We start from the raw sequence: 27,969 nt of genomic DNA, 5'->3' as shown, positions 1-27,969 counted from the left end.
AAACAAAAAAAAAACATGACATAACAGTTAAAGTGGAGGAGGAGGATCTTAGTAAAGATAATGTGCCAAAACTTATCACGTTTGAAAATAACTCCGGGACGTCAACTTCACGCAACTGACAGAACGCTGAGCCAATCAAAAGCCTGGACGACCCCCGTGTTGCTCTCCTTAAAAATGCCTCCGCAGGGATGTCTCGAGCACCAGCAGATGGCGGTTTCCCACAGCAACTAGAGATCACAGGGGTACCGCGGAGCGCGCGCGAGCGAGTTGGACTTGACGTGAAGCAGCTCCGAACGGAACCGAACGGAGTCTGACCCGGTTGTGGGAACCGAACACGATATAGGCGGTAAATTAAAAAAAAACGGAAACCGGAGAAACACCGAGTTCTGGAGGCTGGAGTGACTCTGTCCGAGGAGAAGGGGGCAGAAAAGAAGGAACCGTTTGAATTGAAGGTAGCTAAGTTTCATTTATTTACCGTATTTATTTATTATATCCGTCATCGTTTACTATTTGACCTTTTACTCGGTAGCCTCAGATTCTTAAAGTTGTCGATGTAGCCTGAAGAAGTATGACACTTATACTGTGACCCTTTTTGTTTTTCTTGTCCTTAATGTGCCAATTTAAAAAAGAAAAAATAAATAATATCCATTGAGACATTTTCATAAAAAAACTAAGGAAAGTTATTGCATGGATAAAAAAAACTGGAAGTACTATTAGGCTACAGTTACAGAGTCCTTAGAAGACTTTTCACCAACTACCAACATGATGATTAGGCGAACTAAATCTGTGGTTTAATCATGCTAATTATGATCGGATTGTGCTGTGTATAACTGAACCTGCAACATACCTTTGTGATTTGAGTATAATTGTCTGACTATAATTTTATATGAATTGAGCCTGTTTGGCTTGAAATTTCCCTTTAAGTCACATATATTGTTGAATTGGCGTTTCATAAATAAATTAAACCTTTTTTTTATTTATTTATTTTTTATTGGTGCATGCTCTCACTTAAGTTACAGCTTACTGGGAGACTACTCCGTCAAAAGACAGATTTTAATAAAGAATATTTATTCTTCATTTTTATTTTGGAGGAACAAATTAAAACTGAGCCATTACCCCGGCCTAGACCTGAAAACTAACAGCAAAAACTGCGGTGTCAGTAATTCAAAATGTCAACTATTTTTCATGACCATATTTCCTATAGTAAGGTTAAGAGTCAATGCAAAATTTCTGCAGGGATGCATCGATATTTCAGCTCTACAGCGTGCTGATTACCGCCCAGTCTGTAAAGTCGATCGGGTCATATATATTCAACTCTCTACAGGTTAAAGAAACTCTCTCTTACTTTAGTTTGAAACTGACATCACAACAATCTCAAATAGAAATTTTGGCTCTGCGTAAAAAGCATCATAATAACAATGCTCGTAGCCATTCCAGCTGCACTGTGCAAATTAAAGAGGAATCCCTCGCGCTGACAGTTTACACTGCATGACGTAGAAACCCCCCAAAAAACCAAACAGCAGATCGTCGGGTCGCCTCGTGCCCTCGAGAGAGGATATAGCAAATAACATTTTTCCTAATTTGGTCCGATCAAAGAGTATCACTGTACGAGGCAAATTTCCATAATGACTGTTTGATAATGGAAGCCAGCCGGGAGCAGGGCCCAAGTCAGCGCCTGAAGCTCGGAGCGGCTTATGAATGACAATAACGACCCTGACAGCTATTGTGCAGAATTTATTTTGGACGAGCGAAGCTGCCAGTCATTATGGGACAGTTTAAAAGCTCAAAAACAGTTAAAGTAATTATTTTAGGTGAATTACGATTTTCTTACGTGAACTTTGAGCGGGCCTTGCAGGTGAAAACAGAATCTTTTCGCATTTATAATTGCTCCATTTCAAGAAGCGGGTTTTTAATAGATAAGAAGATAAAAGCAAATGAGAGGAAGTGCATGCCCATCACCCTGCACGAGGAACGCACGCGCGCTCTTCAGCAATCGGTCGCTGACGGCCCGGCCGCGCGTCCGTCCGCGTCAGCGTTGATGATAAATGGAGGGCCTCGCAGTCGAAACCTATTTGCACTTCCATTAGACGGGGAGCCAAATGGGGATCAACATGCATTTTTTTTTTTTTAACCCGGGGAGAAGCCATACATCTCAGCCAAAACGTTGCCCCAGGGCGGTGGGATAAGAGGCCGCCAGAGAGCGGCGGGAGGGGACGGCGGAGGCAGGGAGGGGGTGCGGGCATTCAACTGGAATACTTCAGGGAGCAAAGTAAATGTTTAGCGAAGCACCTTCTGTCCGGGCGAATTAAACTATTCCCCACTGCCCTCTGATCACATTCATCAGCCGCCGCAGCCACTTAATAGGCTGGGAATGGGCACTGCAGGCAACACGTGCACACGCACACAGGCGCGCACACGTGCACAGAGCTACTAAAACTTAAGAAACTCCTGGAAAACCAATGTCTAATATTACATTTTAGATTAACTTTATTATTATTATTATTATTATTATTATTATTATTATTATTAACAACAACAACAATAATAATAATAATAATAATAATAAACTTCAGTTTATTTCTTTTTTTTTTACTCCGCAAAAAATTGATTCCAATCCCGATAAAGAAAACATTTATTTAATGTTCAGCTCAGTTACAATAAACCATTAAGTGTGTTGAGAACAGATGAAAAATCTTCTGTAATACATTTGCTCAAATTAACCGCAAACTGATAGATCTAAACAAGCGTATCACAGAAGAATTTCCTCAACACGAGCACCAGTTAAGAAGTGGAAATCGTGACTATTTTTGGTTTAAATTCACCAACAAATCAATGAATAATTTAGAAATTGTCATTATATTTGGTGGCATGTCAAGTAAAAAACAAAATTCACTTGAAATGGCAAATTTTAATAAAAGTACCTGATTATATATTTTTGATTTGCACCTAAACGACTTGTAGTTTTGAATAAGGTTAAAGCTTCAAGATCAAATAAACGCTGGATTGAACTTTCCAAAAAAAAAAAGAAAAAAAAGTCATACACCGGGAAATATTAATATATTCTTCATGTGGCCTCTCTATTAATATTTTATTTCGAATAACATTGGCCAATAAATTGAGTTATTTTTTAGTTAGAATTTAGAAATCTGACATCTGATCTCAGTCTGATATGAAATGGTTTGGTTAGCGGGTTCTACAGCCGAGACGCGGAACCAATCACCTTATATTATTTCCCAACACATTTCATCACTGCCTTGATCTGTCAGTGTATCGCTTTCAGTGAGGATTTAGGCCTCTTGGAGAACGGCTGAATACGTTCATGAATAAAGCATCCGTCACGGTTCATTACTGGAACGAGCTATAATTACCCCAATTAAAAGTCTTTTGTATAATTAATGAATTGAACAGAGCGATAATTGGATGTTAATGGATAACATTTTAGTCTGAGTGCGCACGATAAAATGTGTTGGCCCCCCGAGCCCCTGCTGTCATTTAGCTATAATAAAAAGCTCGCGCAGTTAAAGCCCGTGATCCCCTCCTCTGTGGAACAACCGCAGCGCGTCCAAAGCGCAGCTTCTCTCTGCTACCATTTGCCTCTTCAGGAAAACTCACCGCCCTCTCTTCTCCTCTTGTCTCCTCTTCTACCCTCCGCAGGTGCCGACCTCTCATCATGCAGCACTACGGGGTGAACGGCTACTCTCTGCATGCCATGAACTCCCTGAGCGCCATGTACAACCTGCACCAGCAGGCCGCTCAACAGGCGCAGCACGCGCCCGACTACCGGCCCTCCGTGCACGCGCTCACACTGGCCGAAAGACTAGCTGGTAATTGAGCGCGTGCTCACACACTCACTCACACACACACACCCACCCACCCCGTCACCTCACACACAGAGTGTGTGACAGTCAGTGTTTAAACATAGTTGTTTTAATGTGGTCTGTATGGAGAGCCAAAAGGGCCAAAATAAATAAACAGTAAGTAATTAATCATCTTGATTGATATAAAATTTAAATTGAGTATACTAGAATAAGACATAAATGCAAACTTACTGTTATTGAATAGATATGTAATTAAAGTATTACATATAGAGGTGGACATATCGATGCAAAATATCAGTATCGGATTGATATCAGCATGGTAAGATTGATATTTTAGTTTCAGATTCTCTCCTGATTTTTTATTTCTATATTGTAGTTTCTCAAGTCTACCTTAAAAAAAGTTTTTGTTTTGTTTCACTGAAATGATAATTATTGTGCACTTTGCTTAGAAAAAAATCCATACAAATTTGTTTGATTTTGATATTGTTTATCTTTATCATGTAATATAAGTATTGTATAGATAGCTATAAACTTTCTTCAAATTATGTCCCAGATTTTAACAGAATAATTCAACAAAAAAAGAAAATGTCAGAAGTCAAACTTAAATTTAAAAAGTCAAAGCTTATCAGTAATATTTATTTGGTATCAGATCAATACTAAAATATGCATTATCACATACCTCTAACTCAATGTGAAATTCCTGATTTAAAAATGTAGTTCATTCTATGAGAAAAAAACACATTCGTAAATAATTAATGGAATTCTTGTGCTACTTTGCACCAAGAAATCAAACTTTCCCCAACCTCTGGACAAACTACACCATCTGTCATCTGTGCACAGTGAAATAAAACTTGCCCCCTTTTTTTGTTTTTTCTTCCAACGGCTGCACGTTTCAAGACATCATCTTGGAGGCTCGCTATGGCTCACAGCACCGCAAACAGCGCCGGAGCCGCACAGCTTTCACCGCTCAGCAGCTGGAGGCTCTGGAGAAGACGTTCCAGAAGACCCACTACCCGGACGTGGTGATGAGGGAGCGCCTTGCCATGTGCACCAACCTGCCAGAGGCACGGGTGCAGGTAGGCAAAAAATGACCTCAGCTATTTAGTGTTTACAACATTCAGCACAAATACTTCATGAAGATAGAAATTTTTATTTCTAAAAGTTTCTGTCTTCAGAGAGATTACAGACAAATATGAGATCTTATTAAAATACAAAGTATTCTATTTTTACACAAACACACTTTTTGCAAGGGCAAAATCTATCCAGTTCTAATCCAGATTGACCTAAATCCTGCCTTGTTCCGAACTGACAAAATTTTTTCTATTTTTTCAGGACCTGACAAATCTTTCCCTTAATGTGGAAAATCTGCAAAACTCTTAAGTTTTGGCTCTACAATAGTTTACACATCTCTTTCCAAACAAACACATCTGTTCATTTGTTTAGTACATTATCAAGTTGGAACATAATACAGTATAAGTTTTTATTAAAAATATAAGTTCTTTTCACTTGACAATTTTGGCCCAGCAGACAAAAAGTTTGGACACCCCAGGTTTAGAGCTTATAGTAAATATTTAAGAATTTAAGGGATCTTACTGAGCTTGTTTATGTGATGGAATTTTAAATAAGAATTTTTAGGTGAATACTGGCTCAAAATTCAACTGTCTCAAAGATGGATTCTTGTGATAGAAAACTAAATAAAATCTCTTCAGGATGGTTTAAATGGGGGAAAAAAATCTTTGAAAATTAAAAGATAAAAATATATTCATCATAAATTTCACTTACGTTGAAAAATGTTTGTCAAATAGAATAATCTCTGTTAAAATCTATGAAATTGTTATTTCACATGATTCAAATTCAATTCAAAAATGCTTTATTGATCCCAAAGGGAAATTAAATGTTGTTGTAAATCATATTAGTTCAATATTCTTCAGAGTTACTGTAAATAGTGTTGGCTGTGGGCAGAAAAGATCTCCTGTAGCGGTCTGTATTACAGTGAATTTGAAAAAGCCTCTGACTGAAGACACTGTGTCTTTCTAAGTCGGTCTCATGAAGAGGATGCTCTGGGTCGTTCTTGTGTCAAATCTTCTCCTGTCCTAATTTTCAGGTTTGGTTCAAAAACCGCAGAGCAAAGTTCCGGAAGAAGCAGCGCAGCCTGCAGAAGGAGCAGCTTCAGAAGCAGAAGGATGTGTCCGGGGAAGGAGGAAGTGAGAAGGAGGAAGCTCCTCCTCCTGCCACCATCCTTCCTGACACCCAGCTCCCTCCATCATCCTCCTCTCCCTCTTCCTCCTCCCTGGAAACAGAGCTTCCTCTGGTCCGCCATGTTCCTCTGGACATGGAGCTGAACGTGACCTCGGCAGAGCATTCGGGCAGCGACTCGGCAACAGAGGACAATGCCACCGATAAGGAGGACGAGACTAAATCTGTCAGAGAGGAGACGAAGTGCGAGACCCTGGGTGATCCCTCCCCGGGTTGCAAAAGTCTCAGCCCCAAACCGGGTACGTTTTACAGAGAGAAACCATGTTAGTTACGTTTCCGTTACAAAGGTGTGCAAATCTTTCTCAATATTCTGCTAATGTCGTAAAAATACAATTTCGCAATTGAGGTGTTTCCAATTAAAAAAAAAAAAAGAAATTAAAATCACATAATTAAGCTTGTTCATGCGATAAGTCAATAAAAATCATGGCAGTGACAGATATAAACAGTTACATTAAATGTATTTATAATTCAGTCATCAGATAGACGGTCGTCTTATTCAAGCCTCTTATACCGGGACCAGCTACGTTTTGGGTTAACTGTAGTCTGTGATTTTAGAGATTTTACAGAAAAGCAGTAGATTCAATAAGTTCTAAAGCTCTCTTTAATTAGGTTAATTAGTAGCTGCGTTTCCATTACAAATGTGAGAAAAACTTTGTCGATATTCCGCAAATGTCAAGAAAACATAATTTTACAACTGCATGGAGCTGAAAGTGAATTAAAGAAACGCAATGAAAATCACTCGTAAATAAGTTTTTTACTGCAGTAAATCATTAAAAAACATGCCACCATCATCCTCCTACTACTTTCTGTCGTCTTCTTTGTCGTTTTTGCCAGTAGTAACATCCAGCTGTTGATCATGTGACTTGTGTGATGCACAAAATGTTTCTATTGCAGTTTTTCAAATTACATGTATTTCAATACAGCTGAAAAACCACCTCGTCATAGCACAAAATCTGTTTATCAAAAAACGTAGGTTTTCTAATAAATGTGTTTCCATTAAGCACATTTATTTTTGTAACTTCAATTTGTGCAGTTCTATGTTTAATAGAAACATAGCCAGTGTTCAGCAGGAAGTGACTGTTAAACTGATGAGAACTTGTTTCTCTGTACAGATTCCCCGCTGGTCTCTCCGTCCATAACGCCCTCCTCGTCCTCCGGCGGCCTGGTCAGCGCAGCTCCTCTCTCTCAGAGCCACTCTTACTCGTCCTCCCCCCTCAGCCTGTTTCGCCTACAGGAGCAGTTTCGCCAGCACATGGCCGCCACCAACAACCTGGTGCCCTACCCGGCGGCTTTTGACCTCACCGCCCCGTCGTCACTCCCTTACCTGGGAGTGAACGTGAACATGCCCCCTGCGCCGCTGGGCTCCCTGCCCTGCCAGTCTTACTACCAGTCTCTGTCCCATCACGCCCAGCAGGTGTGGAGCAGCCCCCTGCTGCAGGCCTCAGCCGCAGGCGGACTCAGCAGCCACAACAGCAAAACCACCAGCATCGAGAACCTGCGTCTGAGGGCCAAGCAGCACGCCGCCTCGCTAGGACTGGACACGCTGTCCAACTGACGCTTTGGAGGGCGGTGTGTATAAGGCGAGAAGCTCCACCTGCACCATACCTACACATCCCGCTTATGTCTGTGTGACCGTTATAGATTTCTAGCACCCATGCAGAGCTCCAGTAAGCCTGCCAGGAGGGTTCGGACCGAGGAAGATCAAACTTAAAACGGATCATTTGGGATTTTTAGAACTGAGCTTTTGTTAAAATGACATAAGCAGTTAATATCCTTCTGGCAGAGGATAACTCTCTAGTAGACATGCACCAATCAGTCGGTCAGTTGGGAATCGGCTAATTTTCCCTTGACTAGCTCTGATCAGTGTTTGATATACATACTTTTTATTCAATAAAAATATGAAAACTAAGAATTGTTTTGGCCTTTAACTGCATGAATGCACAACATGTACTTTGATGCACTGGTTTAAAAGTAGTTTTTAGGAGAAAAAGTTGGAATCAGTCGAAATCACAACTTGCATGTCAGACTTAAAAGAAAACCACCAGTCTCTGTCCCAAAGCCTCTTTCTGGTCAGAAAGAAGCTTTGCTCTGCATCTCTGCTCTCTTTAGTACAAATCCAGAATAGCTGAAGCCAACAGCTACTCAAGCAGAGCCCTAGCATCTTAAAGCAGTCCTTTATCAAAACACACATTTGAACCTTTAAACAATTCTCACATATGTTTTAAGCTGTTATTCATACAGAATAATAATCCCATGTAAATAATCAATTAATGATGAATTAATTATTGATTGATTATTTACATGGGAAGTGGAGGGAGGAAGTTGTGTGTGAAACTCATAGTGAGAACAGAAGGTTCAATGCAGAATAGCCACCCAACAGGAAGGTAAGACAGAACTTGTAAAATCCATTAAATAAATTTCCCTTAATTATACAATTATTTTTTGTTTTTGAAGCTGCTTTTCTTTTGTTTTAGATGGCCACTCTGAGCAGAAACACTTTACATGTTCCAGTTTCATTGCGTATGACTCAGAGGAGCATTATTGGCGGCGCACCGCCTCCAGCCTCGTCCTCCAGCGTAAATCATGATTGGCTTTAATGTAAACAACTGCACAAAGCAGACTGGATGACGGCTTGAAGGTTAAAGAGATTCTTTCTTATTATCTGAGAAATTGTGTTATGTTTCATTGAATAGTTGCATTTTAAATGATTCTTTTAAAGTAATTAAACAATTAAATAAAATAGAACAATAATTGTGTAGGTGTTTTGTTTTTTTCTTCAACTTTAGTGATCTTAACTGAGCTTGGAATGAAATTAACATTTAAATAAGATTTAAAACATTCATTATAATAAGATCTACATCTTATTATAACTAAAATATGGCTATAGAAATGTTGTATTAGTAGAACAGCAACACCTTGGGATTTTAAGATGTTATCTAGGTAAGAAGACGGAGAGTCATAGTGAGCTCCTTTATGACTTCTGACAAGGTGTAAACTGTCCTATAACATCCTTGTTTTAGCAAGATATAAAACTTGTCTTGTTGTAACAAAAAACTTTTGCAACTGATTGTACTGAGAAAGTTTCTCGTTTTAACGAGAAGCTTAAATACTTTGATAAAGCAGAGTGTTTGATCTAGATTTTTTTATTGCAAAACATTTCAGATTTCATGAAACACAGAAATCCCATTAAATGTCACAGTCTCCAATTTGCAACATAGTTAGCTTTTCCAACGAAAGACAAAGGATTCTTATGTAAAACTTTTCGTGATCAGAGTTGTCTTTAGGCTGCAGAGCTCTGCTTTGACCGCGCCTCCTGACAGACTAGCTGTTAGCTTCAACCTCCAGTACCAACTAATCTGGATTTTTGCTAAATTCAGATTATCTATTTTGCACAAATGCACATTAAATGTCACCTCATTTACAGAATTTAAACTCAGTAAACTACAGGTAAGATATTAACTGCTTCTAACCTCACAGCAGAACCTCACTTCAAAATCCCAAACTGTCCCCTTTTGTGAGATGTTCATGTCCTCGCACCTTCTGCTGCAGCCTGCCGTCCAAAAGTAAATTGTCTGTAAAAATACCAACAATAATACAACTTGTATAATACTGAACATGTTGCACTAAGGGGCAACAGTCCAAGTGACAAGAAACACATTTCGTACTGACTCATGATGTGAAATGTGAACATCCTGAACAATTCTGAAAAGGATGTAAACAACTGATGGTGAATGCTCTCTGTTTCTGTGACAATGTTTAGAAGAATACTGTGAATAAGTAAAAGCACTTTGGAAGATACAGTAAATCAATAGTGACAAAAATGATCTGCAAAGTGGCTGTGCACAAGTGTTGATGACATCGTGTTAGATGTCATCAACACGATGATGACATCTAAACCCAGCAGCACTGTTCAAAGCAACTCATCTGCCAGTTAAATGGGCGGTGATGTGCTGCTTTCTGCAGACGCTGGCCTAATAATGAGAAAATTATTTCAGTCAAATTTTAAGAGATTTTAATTACACTTGGCCCAGGGCTGAGGGAGTTGGGGCAAATGCAATTATAAGCATGCATACCATTCTAAGCAGCTCACACTCTGGAAACCTCAAACATGATTTTTGCCATGACTTCAGCGATATCCTGTGTAAAGAGAAAGAAGGAAAAACTCTCCTCCCCCTCATATCGTGTTGAAGCCACACTGACTGTCAGTACTTGATTAGGGCTCTCATGGCTTTCTTCCACTTTCAGTTCATGTGTGCTGCAAGATTTTTTCTTCAAATGTAAAAAAAAACACATTATTTTTTAAATATGATATACATAAAAGGTCTATCTATTAATGTTTACTTGTAAGGTAATGTAAAGCTCCTAATTATGATGTATAATTGATGGTGGACTTTGGCCGCCAGCTTTTAAGGTGATATTTGCTGAAAGTCATTCATAAACTATACACATCTTTACTTCTGGGAATCAATAAAAGCATAAACAAATACAATGTTCATGTGAAATGGGTCTGGACTGAAAAGTAGCAAAAAAAAACAACAAAAAAACATAATTATGAATAAGATTTCATAGCATAAATAAGCCATGCCCCATTGTGTCTCCCTGTATGGACTCTGTCTGGGTTCTGTTGTCGTTTTTATGCTGACCTCTCACCGTTCTGTCCATCCTGCTGGTTTAAGTGATGCATAGATTTCCGATGGAGGAGAAGAGACGGACACGATCATCTGCATAGATGTTTCTATTGCTTCTCCCCATTATGTAGACTTGAACTAGTGTTGTTGTAAAGTAACTGCAAATAAAAGCTTTGCTTGGAGATCTGTAGTGGCGGTGTTTTGTACAGAACATTTACACCACATGGGGGCGCTCACAGCTGTACTCTAACTGAATCAGTTTAAAACTTAGTTGTCCTTTAATATCTTGCTTTGTGACTTTATAGCAGAGGTGTGACCAAGTCACTGTGTGTCCAAGTCTCAAGTAAGTCTCAAGTCTCTGTCCTCAAGTCCGAGTCAAGTCTCAAGTAAAGACAGGCAAAAGTCGAGTCAAGTCTCAAGTCAGGAACCTTTAATTTCAAGTCATTTCGAGTCGTTTTTATTTTATATTTTTTTTATAATTTGCAATTATACATAAAATTCCAATAATAGACCATTTGTTCGTTTTAAAATATGTATTTATCTCAAATGATAGAACATGTGTAGCTGAACACAAAGTATAAAAAACATTTTTAAATTGGACCACTTTATTGCCCAGTTCTGTTAAACTTGATATTCAATAAAAAAAAAAAAGACGAAAATGCTGACATTTCCACAGCACAATACAAAGAACCATAACAGCAGTTTTTTCCTCTTTTCTCTCACCTGTCAAAACAATATATTGTCAATATAATTTCCCAACGTAGATGTCTTCAAATACACCAACCATCCTTAGATGATACTAGACCCGGCTCATCATCATGATGGGACAGAGAGACTCTGTTCCCTGTGTTCAGGTCCAGAATCTGCTTTCTGTTCCGGAGCCCCGCTCACTATCCACCGGCTTCCTGAGCTAACACGGTGCACATTATTTGTGGAGGCATTTGAAGGACCGGATTTATGGTAAATAATCACCAATTTAACCCGGAGTGCACATGCTAACACGAAGTTAGCTAAAGTCAACTATCTTACAGCAAAAGAAAAGCGCCACCTACCGATCTTTGTGAAGCTTCAAATGCCGGACAAAGTTGGACGTCGTGGCATCTCCATCCGATATTCTCTTCTTGCATGTTTTACAAGTTGCAGTTCGTTTTTTAGTCGAAAGTTCATAACCTACGTAGCCAAAAGAAATTACTCGCGGAAGCATATTCGAGCGGTTATTTCGTATTTCGTTCCCTGAGCTCTGTAGCTTTGCCGCGTTTTTTTAAACGTCCAAATCCTGTTAATTTGATTGGTTGTGCTGCAGCTACGTACACATACATACATAAGGAGAGAGGAAAACCATAGCGACGGTCTGCGCATATTGATACGGAATGAGTGAAATTAATTAATGACGCCACTTTATAAATAATGTGTTTTAAATTTTAAGACTTTGAGTAAAAAATATCAAGTCTTTTCAAGTAAACAGCTTCAAGTCGAGTCAAGTCCCAAGTCAATGGCATGAAAGTCAAAGTCAAGTCCGAGTCTTTGAGCATTTTTTCAAGTCAAGTCTCAAGTCGTGATTTTAACGACTCGAGTCTGACTCGAGTCCAAGTCATGTGACTCGAGTCCCCACCTCTGCTTTATAGTCAATATTATATCTCAATATTGATCAATCACTCAATTAAAAATGTTGAGATTGTTCATTTCAATTCAAAAATACTTATTTTCAAAGGGAAATTAAATGTATCATCCAAGGATGTGTAAAGAGTCGCTGCGTGTGGTGATGCTGTGGCCAGAAGGGGTCTGGTAGCAGTCAGTTTGACAACGAATCTGAAGAAGCTTCTGACTGAAGACTGTTGCTGTACGACAGCCTCATGACTGTCATGACATGCTAACATCTCGAAGATGATACTCCATAACTACATGTCCTGATCAGTAGTTGGCTAGATGGGAAGTTGTTACCGAGGGAGGAAGAACTCAAGGTTAGTCATTTTCATCATCACTAAGGTTCCTTATGAATAAAATCAGCACACACGGGTTAAAAGTTCAATTTTAAGAAGATGAAATCATGTTTACTGCCACTTTTAAGCAAAAATTAAAACTTCAGTAACAAGAAGAAAACAGAAAACAGCAAAGTTGCCCAGTTTTATGTTTTTTAGCTTCAACCTCAGTCTGTTTGTGGTACATACTGGATTTGGAAATATTGGCAGGTTTTTTCTACCTTTTAGAGGTAAAGCATCTACATTCTTTATAGAATACAGACAGATACTTTTTTTATTGTGAGTAATACTAAACAAGCTAACGGCTAATAAGAAATGTAGCATTCAGCTTTACAGGTCAGTTTCATGATCATTTTGACTTTTCTTAAATAATCAAACCTCTAAGGCAGCAAAGCCTGAAAATATTTCTGAATGTTTTTAAATATATATCAGCAGGTCAAAGCAAACAAACAGAACCACAGACTGTTAATTGTCTGAAAAAAATTTGTAAGAAAGAGCAGAAAAAGACATGAAACATTTTCAGCAAAACACAGCATGTGCAAAAAAGAAATAGGATTCAGATTTAAAATATTTGAAAATGTAAAAAAAAAAAAAAAAAAAAAAGTGGGGGTTGAGATGTAATGCGTCCCCAATGAATAGGAAGGCCATTATCCTGAAGAATGACAGCCTGGGGCGGTGATTATGCTGCTATTATATCTTTAACAGCATGGTTTGTCAAAACAGACCACCGCCCACCACATCACATCACATACACACACACACACGCCCACACAACTATGCACCTTACAGCACCTAAAACTGTAACCTTGCTCCTCTGACAGTAAACTTTCCATATTAGCGCCTTATTGCAGCAGTGGGACATTGTTGTGCTGCTAATTTAATCAGCCTTAAGCACATTGCTTCCCTTCAGTGTGTGTGTAAATGAGTAATTTACCTCTGCGGCTGAGCTGGGTTACTTCTAGCGACGGTTATGAACGAGTCCTTCCCAAAAAGATCGGATAGAAGAGGATAATGATCTCACCAGATTAGCAGCATTAACATTGGTGTAACATCTCACCCTCACCTTGTTGTGTTTTATTACACCACAAGCAGGTGTGCGGGTGTGTGTGTCCTCAGCCAAGGGCGTCTGGATTGTGTGACTGATAGGACCGCAGTGTGGATATATATCTGAAGCGTGTGTCCTTGTTATCCAGAGGAGGAATCTGTTCAGGTACATGGCAGGATTTTCTCCCATGGGGGTCTGGAGCAGAGAACATAACAATGTTCCCTCTATTCTTAACACCCATCCCCCAAACACGCACACACACACCCCCACACACACCCCAGGGGTTGAACAGGGATTGCTTGATTGTACCGCTGCAGGGTCAAGTGTGTTGAGCCTCACTGCTGGATCAGGTGCTTCAGTCTCTAATACTCAGGCCTCTGAATGAACCTCCATCATCTCCACCATGTACAGTGTGTACAGAAGCACACGCATCTCCATCTACTTTGATCCAGTGACACTAAATACTGGGGAAAAAATATGAAGAGGATATAAACTGGTTTGCATGCTGGTAAAACCAGCATGACATAAAACCAGACAGACAAGAGCATTACAGTAGATGTGTTTCCACTACAAATATGTGCAAAATGTTAATATTCTGATTATGACAAAAAAAAAACAACAACACAATTTTGCAATTGTGGTGTTTCCATTCAATAAGAAACACAATTTAAATCCCTTGCAAATAAGTTTGTTCATGCAAAAAAAGAAAAAGTCAGTAAAAAGCATCATCCTGAAACTACTTCCTGTGTTCTTCGTGGTTTACACTGGAATTAACATCCGGTTGTTGATCATGTGACTCGTGTGATGTGAAAACAAAGTTTCCAGTTTTGCAAAATAAACCAATTTAAATACGACCATAAACCCACCTCAACCCATCGTCAAAACATTTTCATCATAGCGCTTTTTTTCTGAAATTGCTGGGCTTTCATTAAGCAAATTTATTTTCAAAATGTCAAATAGTGCAACTACAGTATATGGTCAATAGAAATGCAGCAACTGTATTGCAAAAATATTTACTACCCCCTGAACTAATTTTTTTGTACATGGTTGGATTGCCAGTCTAAATTTCAATGTGTCAAATGGTTTCCTAATAAAAACCTATAAAACTTGTGCATTTGCATTCCACCTTCTAAAGTTAGTACTTTGTAGAAACAGTTTATAAAACAAGTCTTCTAAAGTTTCACATATCTACAGACTCACTTGTTTTCTTTTACCTTTTCTTCTTTGCCCAATCTTGGTCAGAATGTATGGAAACTGTTTGTGAACCTGCTGTTAAAGTCTTCTGACAAAATATATATTTTATTTAAGTCTGGACTTTTTTTTTTTTTTTTCTTTTTTTTCTCCGAAGAGTTTTTGTGGCGCTAGTGGCTCGTATTATTTTTTTTTCCCCACAGTAGGCAGACAGGAAGGAGAGTGAGGAGAGGGGGGAAGACATGCGGCAAAGGTCGTCGGGACCGGGAGTCGAACCCGCGACGTCCGCATCGAGGACTAAGGCCTCCAAACGTGGGGCGTGCTAACCCCCTGCGCCACCACAGCACGCCCCTTAAGTCTGGACTTTGACTGTGCCATTCGCACATAAACATACAGTAGCTTTCCCTAAAGTTCCACTGTAGCTCTGGATGGGTGGTTTGGTCCTGAAGGAAAGCGAACAGTCTCAAGATTTTTCCAACTTCAGTTTTCAGTTTCCTCCAACTACTGTATTAGATGCATCCCTATTGCAACTCACCTGAGTCTAATGAATGCATCATTACCAGATCTCTGCAGAACATGGTAACAAGCTGATGAGGTTATTCAGTCATTTGATTCAGGTACGTAGGAGAAGTTCTGAATGCAATTGGCTGCAAGATTTTTGCAAAAATCCTGAAAAGTCCTCAGTCCAAATGATTGCACTACTTTGTGAATTTATTACATTAAATCCTAATAAAGCACAATAAGGTTTGTGGTTGCGACTTCACAAAATGTGAAAATGTTTCAGGATTGTGAATACTTTCGTATGGGAGTGTTTAACTCTAGAGCTTAAAAATGAATCGATTTCTCATGAAAATGGGAAGGTTTCTCATTAAATTGAGAAAACCTGGAATCCAAAACTCACTAAGCCCATAAAGTTTCACGGTACAAGACAAGTTTTATGTCTTGTTATAGCAAAAAACTTTCTCGTCTTAATGTGAAATGTTCTTTTAGAGAGTTGAGTTTATTTTGTTAAAGTGATAAAGTTTCTTGTTTTAATGACACCTAAAAATCCAGGAGGTGTTGCTGCTTTACTGTTTTAGACTTTATTATAAAAGATAAAATATTTTGGTTTTAATGAGATATAAATCTCGTTATGAAGTTTTTCATTTTTATTTCATTTTTAGGGCTTTTGCATCTCGTTATAAAAACAAACTTTTCTCGTTTAAAAGAGGCGCAGCGCCTGAATTTATTTCCAGGTTCTGGCAGTCAAACTCTTTCATACTTTCACAAAGCAAAGTATGTATAAATATTTTTGCGCAGGAGAGGAAGCAGTAAGCTAGAGTGTTTTGCACATGACCAACAAGTTGCCATGTTCTTGCTGCATTTGACTTTCTCTTCCTCAAATACTCAGACACACACACACATCTTTCGGATCAAGAGCTCCACACAAAAATCACAGTGTACCATTCAATCAGTGCTTTTCCTCCCTCCTCTCCATGGTTCTCTTAAAGGTTTTAACCAGAGCGAGAATGGAAAAGTGCCAGCGTTGGAAACCTCGGCCCATTGAGGAAGTGACAGGGTCTGCCAGAATATGATCCTAATCCTGTTTCCAGCATTCTTTTAGCCCGGCAGCATTGCCATTTCACAGCATATTCTCTGAGCTGTCAGGCCTGGGGAAATCCCTCTAATAGCGCATTGCTCAGATACACATCAAAGCTCTCCTGGAAACCACCAGCAGGAAACTCAGAGGAGAGGGAAGCACGAGCACCATCAGCCTCACAGCTGCACACTCACACGCTAATGAAGTGGAGGGTTTACTCATGACTAAACACTCCACTCAGTTTTTTTTTTTTTTTTGCTGTATATTTTAAAAAGTGTTACTGTGGCAGGAAACCATCACTCTGTACTGTGTTCGAAAGCACAGGGACAGTAGAAGAAGACGAGTGAAACAGGTGGCTGACTGTGCATCCAGGGCCGCCCTCCTTTAGTTCCGCTTCATCTTCCATTCTCCTCTTGTCTTCTCTCTAACACCCTGACTGCCATCTCACCCCTCCCTGGGTAATCTTCTTAAGAGAGGATAAAAAAAAAAAAAACACAAAATTTTCTCTCTTCTTAATCTGGTGGCAGCTTGAAGCTAATGTGGCGATCCCAAAGTGGGCCTGACCAGAACCAAAACGAAGCGCAACAACGGCGTTGTTGGTCAATAGTAAGACTGTTCAGTTCTAGTTAGCTTGAGGTTTTATGTCTAATTGGAAGCATTTTGAGTTGCCACAGTATGGTAAGAGAATATATCTTACAAAGCACAGCATCTTCCCAACATCAGGTATGTGTTTAGGGAAGTTTTTTTTTAGGAAGATCTTAACAGGAGAAGTCTTTGAACTCCTACAGCTATAAAGAAAATCATTTTTAGTCATAAGGAAAACTTAAAGCACATTTTTCCTCTTGAAGCTCATGGAAGGAACCCATCTTCCTTTTCAGGAATTGTTGCTCCTCATTAATCGGGGAAGGGTTAAAAGACCATTTCTAGATATTCTGATAATTATTTTAAAGAGGAAAACATTCAGGCCATTTTTAAAGGCCTGGATTCTCCAGCATGCTAAATACCGCAGCTCAGCATATTAAAGATCGGACTAGTATGAGTTGTTTAAAAGGGTAGTAGGAGAAAGATTATTTTCTCTTAACATGATTTGAGTTTACAAAGTTACATCTGAAAAAACCTCAGCTGTTCAGTATTGCTGTATTAGGTTTTCACTTTCTCATCTCCTAATGAGCCGCTCCACGTTTGGAGAAAACCAAACACATAGAACCTAGTCTGACTAATGCCTTCCAGGCCATTCTCATCTCCCAGTTTAAATCCAACCAGAGAAACTGACTCCAACGGGAGAAATCCCACACAGAGCATGAAGGGAGATGAGAATTGAGCAGAATTGCATAAGGTAATGCTAGGCTACTGCTTCTGTATTGGTGGTCCCACTTTCTGATGACTGGTTAATTAGGTAGCGGTCATTCAGGGTAGAACGGTGAATTTTTCTCCATTTTGTTTTTGCAGCATTGTTACGGTTTAGTTTGCCATGACCGTAGTTCCTGCTGGGCGCGATGACGGTAACTGTTAACCCCCCAGCAGCTGGAATCCTCTCTCCAGCTGCCAGCGCTTCACCTGCAAGGCGTGAAACTCCACACACACACGTACACCTCTTCCCTGATCACACTGACGGGATTCAAATCATTAAAGTGTTCATCAGACTGCACTGGGAGCACAGTTATACTGCGTATAAAGTTAGGTCACAATGTGTGATTTTTATGGCTGTGTCTGTCACACAGCGGCGTGTGTTGAAGACTATTAGAGCGCTTTACATGTTTATTAAAAGCATTATATTTGAAAACACAACAGAAGCAAGGCTGCGTAGTTAAATCCATAATATTCATCTTTTTAATACACAGCATAACGCAGGCTTACACACACGGACACAAGCACACAGCGCCTCATTGGCTAATTCAATAATAAAGCAGGCAGCCGGTGGAGTCTGCAGAGAGTAACTCATCTCTAACCGTCTGCCATCTCCTGAGTGCTAAAACATGGAAATTTATGGAGGAGCCCATCGGAAACACATATTTACAATACGTTTAGGTAATCACAAGAGCCATCCGAGGGACCAACGCAGCCGGTACAAAAAATATATATATAGTTTTTATGTGTCATTAATTCCCTCTGCATTCCCAGATACATCCCCCCTTTTTGCCACAGTAATACAGTAATCACTCACAATCGCACAGGAAATTATCTGCACTCATCTGTGGAATAAAACAGCGGCGGGGCAGGAGAGAGGGCGAGCCGGCCCATTTTAGCTCTCTGCTGCCTCTTTAATGTTCATCTGGGAGCCGCATGGCTGGCGTCCCGTCCCCGGCGCGCTGCGCCGAGCTGCTTAATGACGATGGGATGTGGATTCATCTGATCTCATCAAATATACAGTACTAGATATATATATTCTCTCACACGCGCAGGCATACGCACACCTTTTTTTACGCTACATTGCCTAGCCAGGACAGCACACAGGGTCATCGGCGGTGTGATGGCAGACGGCCCCCGAACGCCTCCCATTAGGCGTTGATGAGAGGAAGCGCCTCACCTCTGACTGATGCTGATGCCAAATGGAATCAGCCCTGCTACAGTAATGGAAGTTGCACAGATTCAGATGTGAGAAGCCAAATGGTCAAAGAAGTTCTGAGCTGCCTTTTCATTATCTTCTGCTTCTGTGGAGAAACACGCAGCATTATGAGGCAAAGCCATCAAACCTGATGAATAACCACAGAACAGAACTGCAGAAGAGCTGCACACCCGGGTGGACAGTTTACCGCCCCCTGGTGGCCGCAGTATACATCAAGCACCTTTACTGCTTAGCTACTGTGGACATCTACAGGAGAAAAATAACACTGCAGGTGAATCCCAGATGAAAAGCATCTGGGATGAAAGTGGGAAGATGTTTGTTGTGTTTTGTGTCCACAAAGCAGAGTTTAGGTGAGTCTCCTCAGCTTGCACAGGTAAATGGGTCCAAAGTTAGCAGCTAAGTGCGGGATGACCATCTCACCCAGGTGGAGGTTAGGAGCAAAGTGAAATGTGTTGCTAAACATCTGAGCCAGAGGGCAGAGACTGATGACCTGAGAGGGGAAAGGGAGACAAAAACAAACATTAGTGCCTTAATATTTAGTGTATTTAATCAGTCTATGCGGCAGTCTTCCATCATTTCCTCTGCTTGTGTGGTTGTTCCACGGACCTGAAGCTGGATGCCATGCTGCTCCTCAGCCAGCTGGACAGCTTGTTGCACCACAGCCTGGTTCTGGTTGGCAGAGAGGGTGCAGGTGGAATACAGAACGTGGCCTCCAGGACAAGCAGCTAGGATTCCCGCTCTATACAGGAAGTACACACTTAGATTACAGTTGCACCTGACTAACAGTAGTCCTATAGTTCTGATGACCAAATGAACTGTATGTGTATGATCAACTAATCAATTCATTAATAGGTTTTTTTTTTTCTTTTTTTATACAAACATGGTTACACTTCTTTACCAGACGATATGATTACAGTGAGTTTGATCACTGTCCAGGTAGACACTGTGACAAGACAGTTGCAGAAGCGTCCCTGATGATTATTACCATGTGAAGCTAACGGGGTTAAGGAATCACTGGGACATGTGACAATATGAATGCATATTTGGCATTTAATCATCAGTGGTTGATGATTAAATGTTTGGTCTGTTTCTGTATTTCCACCATTCTTACAGCAGAAGCTCCGCCTGCAGCTGTGGTAGGCTGCGTCTTTCTCCGACTCTGCTCCTGCTGAATATGTTGTTGTCGTCCTCCATGAGGGAATGTCTGTCTGTGGTGCAGGGGACGTCAACAAGGACCTGAAGCAAAGCTGGTATCAGATCAGGGTGTCGCCAGAGCAACAGGATGAAGATGATTGGGTGACCTGAGCTTACTCTGTCGAAGGAGTTCCTTTCGATCTCCGCCCAAATGGTGCCGTCAAACGATGTGATGCGCAGTTTGTCATCGGTCAGAAGCGCTTTCGGAACATAGCTCTGCAGAACCCGTTTCAATCGAGACGTTCGAGACACGGACAAGTCGTTGGCACATAAAAACCCTGGGGCATAAAAACGACACGGTGGATAATTGTCGGAGGAGCCAGGAGACTAGCCAGACTGGACAGAGTTTGATGAAGACCGGCTTAGAGCAGGACACTCACTGACAGACTGTGTCTGAAGTAAAGCCAGGGCCTTTCCACCTGGAGCGGCGCACAGATCCAGAACTGTGTGACTCTCCTGAACATCCAGTGCCAGACAAGGCAATATGGACGCCGCGTCCAGCAGGTAGTAACTCAACAAACCAAACTTGTCAGGTCTTAAGATAACAGGAAAGAAGTGAGATTCAAACAACACTTCATTGGAACAACTTTAACCCTCCTGTTATGTTCGTTTCTGAGGTACAGCAAAAATGTTCGTGGGTCAATTTGACCCAGGGAGTGTTTAATCATGCAATAGTGTCAGAAACCAAAAAATTCCTCCAAAACATTTTTGTATCTGATTATTAACTCCAATACTAACCATTTCAATCAATATTTGTGCAATGATGTTTTATTATTTCTCAGAAATTAAGGATCAATGACGACAACCTGCTCATTTACTCATTTGGACATAAAAAATGGAATTTAGATTTTTAATGTCCACTGAAAAAAACCTAGACACAAAAAAACAATAATTTCCTTGAAGTTGACCTTTGGTAAATTATTTTATATTATACTTTTTTTTTTTTACCAAAGGGTGATCTTTATAATTGAACTTGAGACACACATACTGTTCTGGGTCAAATTGACCCGCTGATTAAAATCAAGATAAATGAGTCATGCAGAGAGTATTTATGTTTTCATCCACTTCTGCTGAGTGTCACTCAGGGTGGGTGGAGTTTGTCCACAGGAACAGAAAAGATTCCCGTCAAAGGTTGTGTGAACACCTGCTTTCTCGCAGTTTCCTAGTGAAGTAAAGAGAATAGTGAGAAAGTGGGCTTGTGTGTGTGTGGTTGCGTGTGTTTGGGTGTGAGTGTGTGTGTGGTGAAATATGGTTCATAACTGCAAGGAAACATATAGAATTGGACATTTTAAAATCTTTTTTTGCACTTTAACCTGACTGCCGGGTCAAATTGACCCGAACAGTATCGATGTAAAAAGTAGACCTAGGGTTTGGTACAAATGTGTAACATGAATAAATTTTCAACTTATGTCTAGAGTGCACCTATTAAGACAAATAGAAAACGTTTCATGCAAAAAACAATGCTTCTATTTTTTTTTTTTAATTTGTAAATTTTAAAACGGGTCAATTTGACCCGGAACATAACAGGAGGGTTAAGAGGTCGACCTGATTTTATTTGCGTGCCGATAAATCGGACTGTACGAGACCTTCGCTCACCTTGCAGGCCTGAACCGTGTGATGTCTCCTCTCGGAAAAACCAAGCACGTGATATTGGGACTGAGCCGTAGAGGAGAAGGCTGCCGACTACCACCACCGTGAGTCACTGTAGACACACTGCTGGAGTCTTCTTCAGGTCTAAACTCAGAGTGGTGATCAGCGGAGGCCGGAAACATGAAGGCTGCAGGAAACACAAAAAGGGGAATTAGCTGTAGACAAGACGACCAAAAGATCTAACAGAGACACTCCTGTTGGGTTCTGTGTCAGAAACACTTTAAAGGCTTTTATCACACCTGATAACGCAGCGCAGATTTCAACAACAATCAGAAGGAGAATTCATTGGAGAACAAAAGTCACACTTAATGCTGAATTAAACTCTGTCCTCCATGTTTTCTTGGACAGAAGTGTCTTCTTCACTTCATGCCACATGGCTGTTTTCACTGTGCATGAAGATGTTCCCACAGCCACCTGCTCCCAGTGCTGGAGTAAGCTCTGTACCAGCGCCTGCGTGGTTCTCTACAACACTTCTCAGTAGATTATCATGGAGCTTGCGTTTTGAAGCTGTGTGTACATCATTGGATGTCGCAGTGAACACTGGACTGAAATGCACACCTACCCTCTCCATTGCTGATGAAATCTTTGCATCCCTGAGCTTGGAGTTCTTCCACATCTAGATTATGGGAGAAATGATTGAGCAGGGCTCCGTACTTCCTCTCTGACAGCAGGGCTACTCGGATTGAGGGCCAGAGCGCCCCCAGCTGGGCGCTGTAGGTGGCATCGAAGTGCTGCAGAGCCATTCTGGTGGGAGGCTGCTTGGGATGTGTGGCAGCCTTATAGGAGAGAAAATAAGAAACACATTTAGCTATAATTCTAAGTTAACTTCATGACCAACTGAAAAATGTTTGTGGTTCTCATATTTCCCCATCAATCTTAAGTAAAATTACTCCATAAATAGATGACAACAATGTGCTGCTGCAATACACACAGAGATACAAGCAAAAAATATTTGTAAATTGAAGAGGTTTAAAATAGGAAAATATACAGTACAGACCAAAAGTTTGGACACACCTTTTAATTCAATGAGTTTCCTTTATTTTCATTACTATTGACATTGTAGATTCACACTGAAGGCATCAAAACTATGAATAACACATGTGGAAATATGCACTAAACAAAAAAGTGTAAAACAACTGAAAATACAATATGAATGCATATTTGGCATTTAATCATCAGTATTCTAGTTTATTCAAAGTAGCAACCTTTTGCTGTGATTACTGCTTTGCACACACTCTGCATTTTCTTGATGAGCTTAGGAGGTAGTCACCTGAAATGGTTTTCACTTCATAGGTGTGCCCTGTCAAGTTAATAAGTGGGATTTCTTGCCTTATAAATAGTCATGAAAATAAAGAAAACCCATTGAATTAGAAGGTGTCCAAACTTTTGGTCTGTACTGTAATTTTCTTCATTACTTATCAACTGACAGGTCTTTTTGAATTACAAAAAAAAGACAAGTTCATAGATATATGAGGTTCTAATGTGACTTGATAATTTCATAAAAACAAAGGATATGAAATTTTATTGAAATATAAAAGGCTGTCTTGAATTTTTTTTTCAGACAAACTGAACTTGGCGCATTATAACAGTCAGAAGAGAACTTCTATGCTTTGTGGTAAAGTATTAAAAACTAAATCATTTCCAGTAGCTTCTTTTAAATATGTTAAATATGAATTTTCGTATACTGATCCACCCGCACTATCTCGAGCGCTGTCAACTGGCACAATAGCTGACAAAATAATAAAAAGAAAAAAAAAATCACCTGATTTGTTTTAATACACACATTTTGTACATATTATTCAAGAAATGTTATTATCTTTTCTCCAAAAAACTGCTATGGTTATTATGCCAGTCACATGTTAGAACTGGTGGATCGGAAAGGAGGACTTCTCGCTGTCCAAACTCCGCCCACCCTTAACACCGCGTCGCCGGGTGATAATTGGTGCGAACCCACTGACTCGAACCCCTTAAAAATAAAAATGTTCTCAGACACAAAAAGCTATTTTGTTTGCCTGTTTTTTGGTGACCTACCCATTTTCCTTTCACTCGGTGTCGCTTAGAAGTCAGGGCTCTCAGGTCTTTCACCCTGCTCAGTATCACTCTGGAAGTATCCAGGAACAGCCCCATCACGATGTGCTACAACGTTTTTCATCCGACGGATCCTTTGCACCCTTCTTAAACAGTTCCGCGCTTCCTGTTTTCACTAAGGCGGGACTTAGGAAAACTCTGTATGTGATTAGACAAAATAGACGTCGATAAAACATTTCAGCCAATAAGCCAATAGGAAACTGTAGACGGAGAGAGTGTTCTACTCGTTTCCGGCGTGTGACCGACCTCGCGTCCTCGAACAGGGACATCAGTTCAGGCTTTCACTTCAGGTAGCTGACTTGTTGGCTAGTTTCTAACTCGCTGAAATGGTTTTCGAGAGAAAAATGCTCACGTCCGGAGACCCCGATGAAGAGGTAGAGTAAATAGACAAGTATATGTAAACAGGAGCCAAATTAAAATAGTGTACCGGATTGTGTAACCTAATAGCTCAGCGGTGGACCGTATGAGCGAAGGGTCAGCCCTTAAACTGGAACAACTATAACATAGAAAGGCATGTTAATATCGACTGTGGTTAAGCGAAGTCAGGGCGAAGATATCCGAATTTAGATATTAGAGATTTATCCATGAATAATTAATAAAAGATGGCTACCAGGGAGTTTTTAAATGTCGGTGTAAGTTCACCTTGAGTTCTTGAATAGGCTTTTATTTCAGTTTAAACTGACTGGAATTCTTCTTGCCGTTGAATAGGAGGATGCTCCTGCTGAGGAAGAAGAGGAGGAAGAAGAGGAGGAAGAAATGGTGGTAAGTGTCTTTAAATTCTGCCCGTCTCATTTGGACGGAAGCAAATGTAAAGCTAGAGAATGAAGCAGATGAGTGACTACTCAAGAACAGGGACAGAAACACACATGCAGCAGGGAGATGGAGTGTTTTTCCATTCATGTATGCTTTCACGCTAAACTTCAACGTTTGTTCTCTTCAATTCATTACATTCACATTTTCTAGAAACTCTTTGTTCCTTATCACAATTCTCTAGTTTATAGAGGATTCCACATGTGTTCAGCTGCCTAAAAGCTAAACGCATGTTCAGCCTAAAATTACATAATATTTCATATCACCACACAAACCTATTACAGATTTGATTGTAAAAGCTTTATCTGGAAATGGACTGATGATTCCAATACTTTGCTTTGTAAAATCATGTCTGTATGGCACAATTTTACCTTGTTACTGCAGACAATGCTGTAACAAATGTTTATTAACTGGTTAATCCAAAACTGATCACCAGATCAACCATACACTGTATTGATAAGTCCAGCAGAAAGGGTTTCAGCTTTTCATATGTTTATGTATTTTTTTAAAAAAAATGCAGATACATCCTTTGCTACAAATTATAAAGAGTTCACTAAAGGAATGCTGTTATTGTATTTTAGACAATAAAATGTTTTATTTTAAAAAAGCATTTTAATTATATTTATTTGCATCTTTTAATGCATTTCAAATATTTTATGATAAAGGCTTAAATCTGAGTAATCGATAACTAAAATAATCGCTTAGTGCAGCCGTAATGAGGCACTGTCTGCTTCTGCCTGAGGGTTAACACTGGGTCAGAGGGGAAATTATTCTGATTTGCTGCTGCCATTCTGTCTCTGGTGCCTTCCAGGACCCCTTGGAAACGATACGATCCAAATGTGAGCAGACTGAGCACTGTGTGCACCTGAAGGAGCGTCTGGAGGTGTGTGAAACCAGGGTCAGCTCCAGGTCCAGCACTACAGAGGAGTGCACAGAAGAGCTCTTCGACTTCCTGCACGCACGGGACCACTGTGTAAGTGTTACAGCAGTTTGAACTACAGAGAAGTTTGGAGAGATTGAGCTTTACTAGCAGAGCTAATACTCACATCTGTTTGTTGTTCAAATCCATCACTAGAAAATAATATTTTATTCTACTTTTTTACAGTTTTAATTTTTACGTTCAACAAATTGAAATATGAACTTTTGAGACACCAGAGTGTGAGCAAAAGTTCACTTCATTCATGCAGAGTAAAGTGCCACATGACAAAAATAAAGCTCTTACTTCTACTTTTGAATTGGAAACTAAATAAAACTGATCTCAGTTCAGCCAGAGTTCAAGTCCAAGGGAACATTATTTCTATTGCTTTTAGTTAAAGGCAAACACTGCTAGATGGGACTATGAACAGACGAATGTTTTGAGTAGAATTAAATAACTTTGGTTAAAATTAAACTCACATTATCCACACAAATAAAACAGGAGAAAGAAAATACAATTATAAAGTCTGCATGTAAAACTCACAGTAAGGATTCAGCAGCTGAAAAACAACAGATTCTTTTTCTTTTCTAGCTCACCAGCAGCCAGGAAAAAAAACAAAACAAAGCAAACAAAACAAAAAAAAACAAACTTGAAGTCCTTCAATGCGTTTATTGGTTGAGAACAGAAGCCGACGCTCTGGTCTCTAATCCTCTCTGAACATGCTGTAGATGCTGAAGCTGATTTTGATTGAGTGTGTTTCAGTAAAGAATCTAATTGTGTTTCTCTGCTTTCAGGTTGCACACAAGCTGTTCCACAATGTGAAATGACCATCCCGTCCCCCACCCAGTGTAGCTGTAGGATCCTGATCGACTAATAAGCAGCTGCCATGATGCCTGCTTCCCATAATCATGTTAGACTTAATGCATGTCCTCTGTAATCATGTGCTCTTAATACCATTGTTATTCATCAACACTGCTGCTCCCATCCCTGGCGCAGCAGTGTTAGAAATCAGTCCAGAGTTAAGATGGCGCTCCAGGAATGAAACGTTTACCTCAGGGTTTGGCCTTGGAATCACTGTAGAAATAAATATTTTGCTCTTATTCCTGGTTCCTCGTCAGTTTGTCTGAATGTGTCATTCTTTGTTATTCCTGGCAATGAATAAGTTCATAAGAAATGAGATTTTTCATTTCAAAGAACTTCTAATGATGCTAGAAATCAACCCCCTTAAATATTTAACTCCAATTTGAGGATTTTTGCAAAGGCAAAACAGCCTAATCACGTTACAGATCATGCTTCATGTTAAGTCTTAAGAGTCTGAGGCCAACGTGTAAAAACCAACATCTGCATCACATCGTTTTGGATCGGTTTCAGAGAAGTTCTTCCACATTAACTCAAACAAATCCGCCCGTTGGAGTGATCTCAAACATTCTAAACCCATAGGGGGCAGTGTAGCACAAAGCTAAAACCTATGAACCAATCAACTTACTTCAAAACAACCACAACTTCCTGTTAGGAATTAAACATGGTGCCAGGAGGTTCATTTGTGTAGACATACTTTTAGAGTATTATAATACAAAGTTAATAAAACAAGACAATGTCAGTTGTCAAAGAAAGTATGTGGATATATTGGTGCCTGTAATGCGCAAGATTCCACTTTGGTTAGTTTTTCTAATTATTTTTAGTGATATTAAACAGTTTTCATGTGGATGAAAGGCCCAAACTCATAAGAATTTATTCATTTTTCCAGATTTTCTGTGACGTGTGGTCTAAGCACTTCGTATTGCCTTGTTGCTGAAAATGTGCTATATAAATAAAATTACTTTTACACCTTAATTTTTCTCTATGTAACGTGAAGTTACTTATATGCTACTACATATTAAAAGTATATTTGTCTTTTGGCTAACTCCAGGTTGGCCAGCCCTTGATAAAAGGCCGGCTGGTTAGGGTGTCACCAATCAATCCAAAACACATGGAACGTTTTCAGAGGTGTGTGTCTGAGGCAGTCCTGCCCAGTCAACTGAATTTACTGAAAGGTCACCCCAACCAAGCTGCAGAAATGTTAAAGACGATTAGTGGAAACATGATACACTTCATGTCAAAGTCTGAAGACTTGTTTACAATTTTTGTCAATATAAAAATTGTCTTCAGAGAAAATGTCAGCCATTGTGTGGTAAAAGGCTAACCAAATGTGGCAAAAGTGACACTGGATTCAGTGAATTTGCTGTTCACATCATCTTTGATTCATAAAG

At 39.9% G+C, this 27,969-nt stretch overlaps 3 protein-coding genes across 3 annotated transcripts; 2 read left to right on the top strand and 1 right to left on the bottom strand.

Moving 5' to 3' along the window:
- Positions 1 to 74: 74 nt before the first annotated feature.
- On the top strand, positions 75 to 10,884 carry dmbx1a (diencephalon/mesencephalon homeobox 1a). Its single transcript, XM_032566569.1, has 5 exons — positions 75 to 452; positions 3,655 to 3,824; positions 4,716 to 4,894; positions 5,923 to 6,313; positions 7,187 to 10,884. The coding sequence occupies exons 2-5, from the start codon at positions 3,671 to 3,673 to the stop codon at positions 7,627 to 7,629; spliced, it is 1,167 nt and encodes a 388-aa protein (XP_032422460.1). The 5' UTR covers positions 75 to 452; positions 3,655 to 3,670; the 3' UTR covers positions 7,630 to 10,884.
- Positions 10,885 to 18,303: 7,419 nt separating this feature from the next.
- nsun4 (NOP2/Sun RNA methyltransferase 4) lies at positions 18,304 to 24,063 on the bottom strand. Its single transcript, XM_032566396.1, has 8 exons — positions 23,938 to 24,063; positions 22,469 to 22,682; positions 21,853 to 22,033; positions 20,637 to 20,791; positions 20,374 to 20,534; positions 20,174 to 20,298; positions 19,669 to 19,801; positions 18,304 to 19,552 (listed from the first exon to the last, which is right to left on the bottom strand). Exons 1-8 carry the CDS (start codon positions 24,031 to 24,033, stop codon positions 19,409 to 19,411), a joined length of 1,209 nt encoding a protein of 402 aa, XP_032422287.1. The 5' UTR covers positions 24,034 to 24,063; the 3' UTR covers positions 18,304 to 19,408.
- Positions 24,064 to 24,206: 143 nt separating this feature from the next.
- LOC116722202 (cytochrome b-c1 complex subunit 6, mitochondrial-like) lies at positions 24,207 to 26,820 on the top strand. Its single transcript, XM_032566397.1, has 4 exons — positions 24,207 to 24,368; positions 24,703 to 24,756; positions 25,616 to 25,777; positions 26,515 to 26,820. Exons 1-4 carry the CDS (start codon positions 24,321 to 24,323, stop codon positions 26,545 to 26,547), a joined length of 297 nt encoding a protein of 98 aa, XP_032422288.1. The 5' UTR covers positions 24,207 to 24,320; the 3' UTR covers positions 26,548 to 26,820.
- The last annotated feature ends 1,149 nt before the right edge of the window (positions 26,821 to 27,969 follow it).

Source organism: Xiphophorus hellerii, chromosome 6, assembly GCF_003331165.1.
Source record: "Xiphophorus hellerii strain 12219 chromosome 6, Xiphophorus_hellerii-4.1, whole genome shotgun sequence".
NCBI lineage: Eukaryota > Metazoa > Chordata > Actinopteri > Cyprinodontiformes > Poeciliidae > Xiphophorus > Xiphophorus hellerii.
Note: the sequence above shows the minus strand (reverse complement) of the source record. Positions and strands in the feature narration are given on the sequence as shown.

Excerpts from the sequence above, each read along its gene's own strand:
- dmbx1a (XM_032566569.1), top strand. The coding sequence starts at position 3,671 with ATGCAGCACTACGGGGTGAACGGCTACTCTCTGCATGCCATGAACTCC. Across the intron at positions 3,825-4,715 it reads ACTGGCCGAAAGACTAGCTG|ACATCATCTTGGAGGCTCGC; the intron begins GTAATTGAGCGC and ends GCACGTTTCAAG. Across the intron at positions 6,314-7,186 it reads AAGTCTCAGCCCCAAACCGG|ATTCCCCGCTGGTCTCTCCG; the intron begins GTACGTTTTACA and ends TTCTCTGTACAG.
- nsun4 (XM_032566396.1), bottom strand. The coding sequence starts at position 24,033 with ATGGGGCTGTTCCTGGATACTTCCAGAGTGATACTGAGCAGGGTGAAA. Across the intron at positions 20,299-20,373 it reads AAAGGAACTCCTTCGACAGA|GTCCTTGTTGACGTCCCCTG; the intron begins GTAAGCTCAGGT and ends GCTTTGCTTCAG. Across the intron at positions 19,802-20,173 it reads CTGCAGGCGGAGCTTCTGCT|AGCGGGAATCCTAGCTGCTT; the intron begins GTAAGAATGGTG and ends CTTCCTGTATAG.
- LOC116722202 (XM_032566397.1), top strand. The coding sequence starts at position 24,321 with ATGGTTTTCGAGAGAAAAATGCTCACGTCCGGAGACCCCGATGAAGAG. Across the intron at positions 24,757-25,615 it reads AAGAGGAGGAAGAAATGGTG|GACCCCTTGGAAACGATACG; the intron begins GTAAGTGTCTTT and ends GGTGCCTTCCAG. Across the intron at positions 25,778-26,514 it reads TGCACGCACGGGACCACTGT|GTTGCACACAAGCTGTTCCA; the intron begins GTAAGTGTTACA and ends CTCTGCTTTCAG.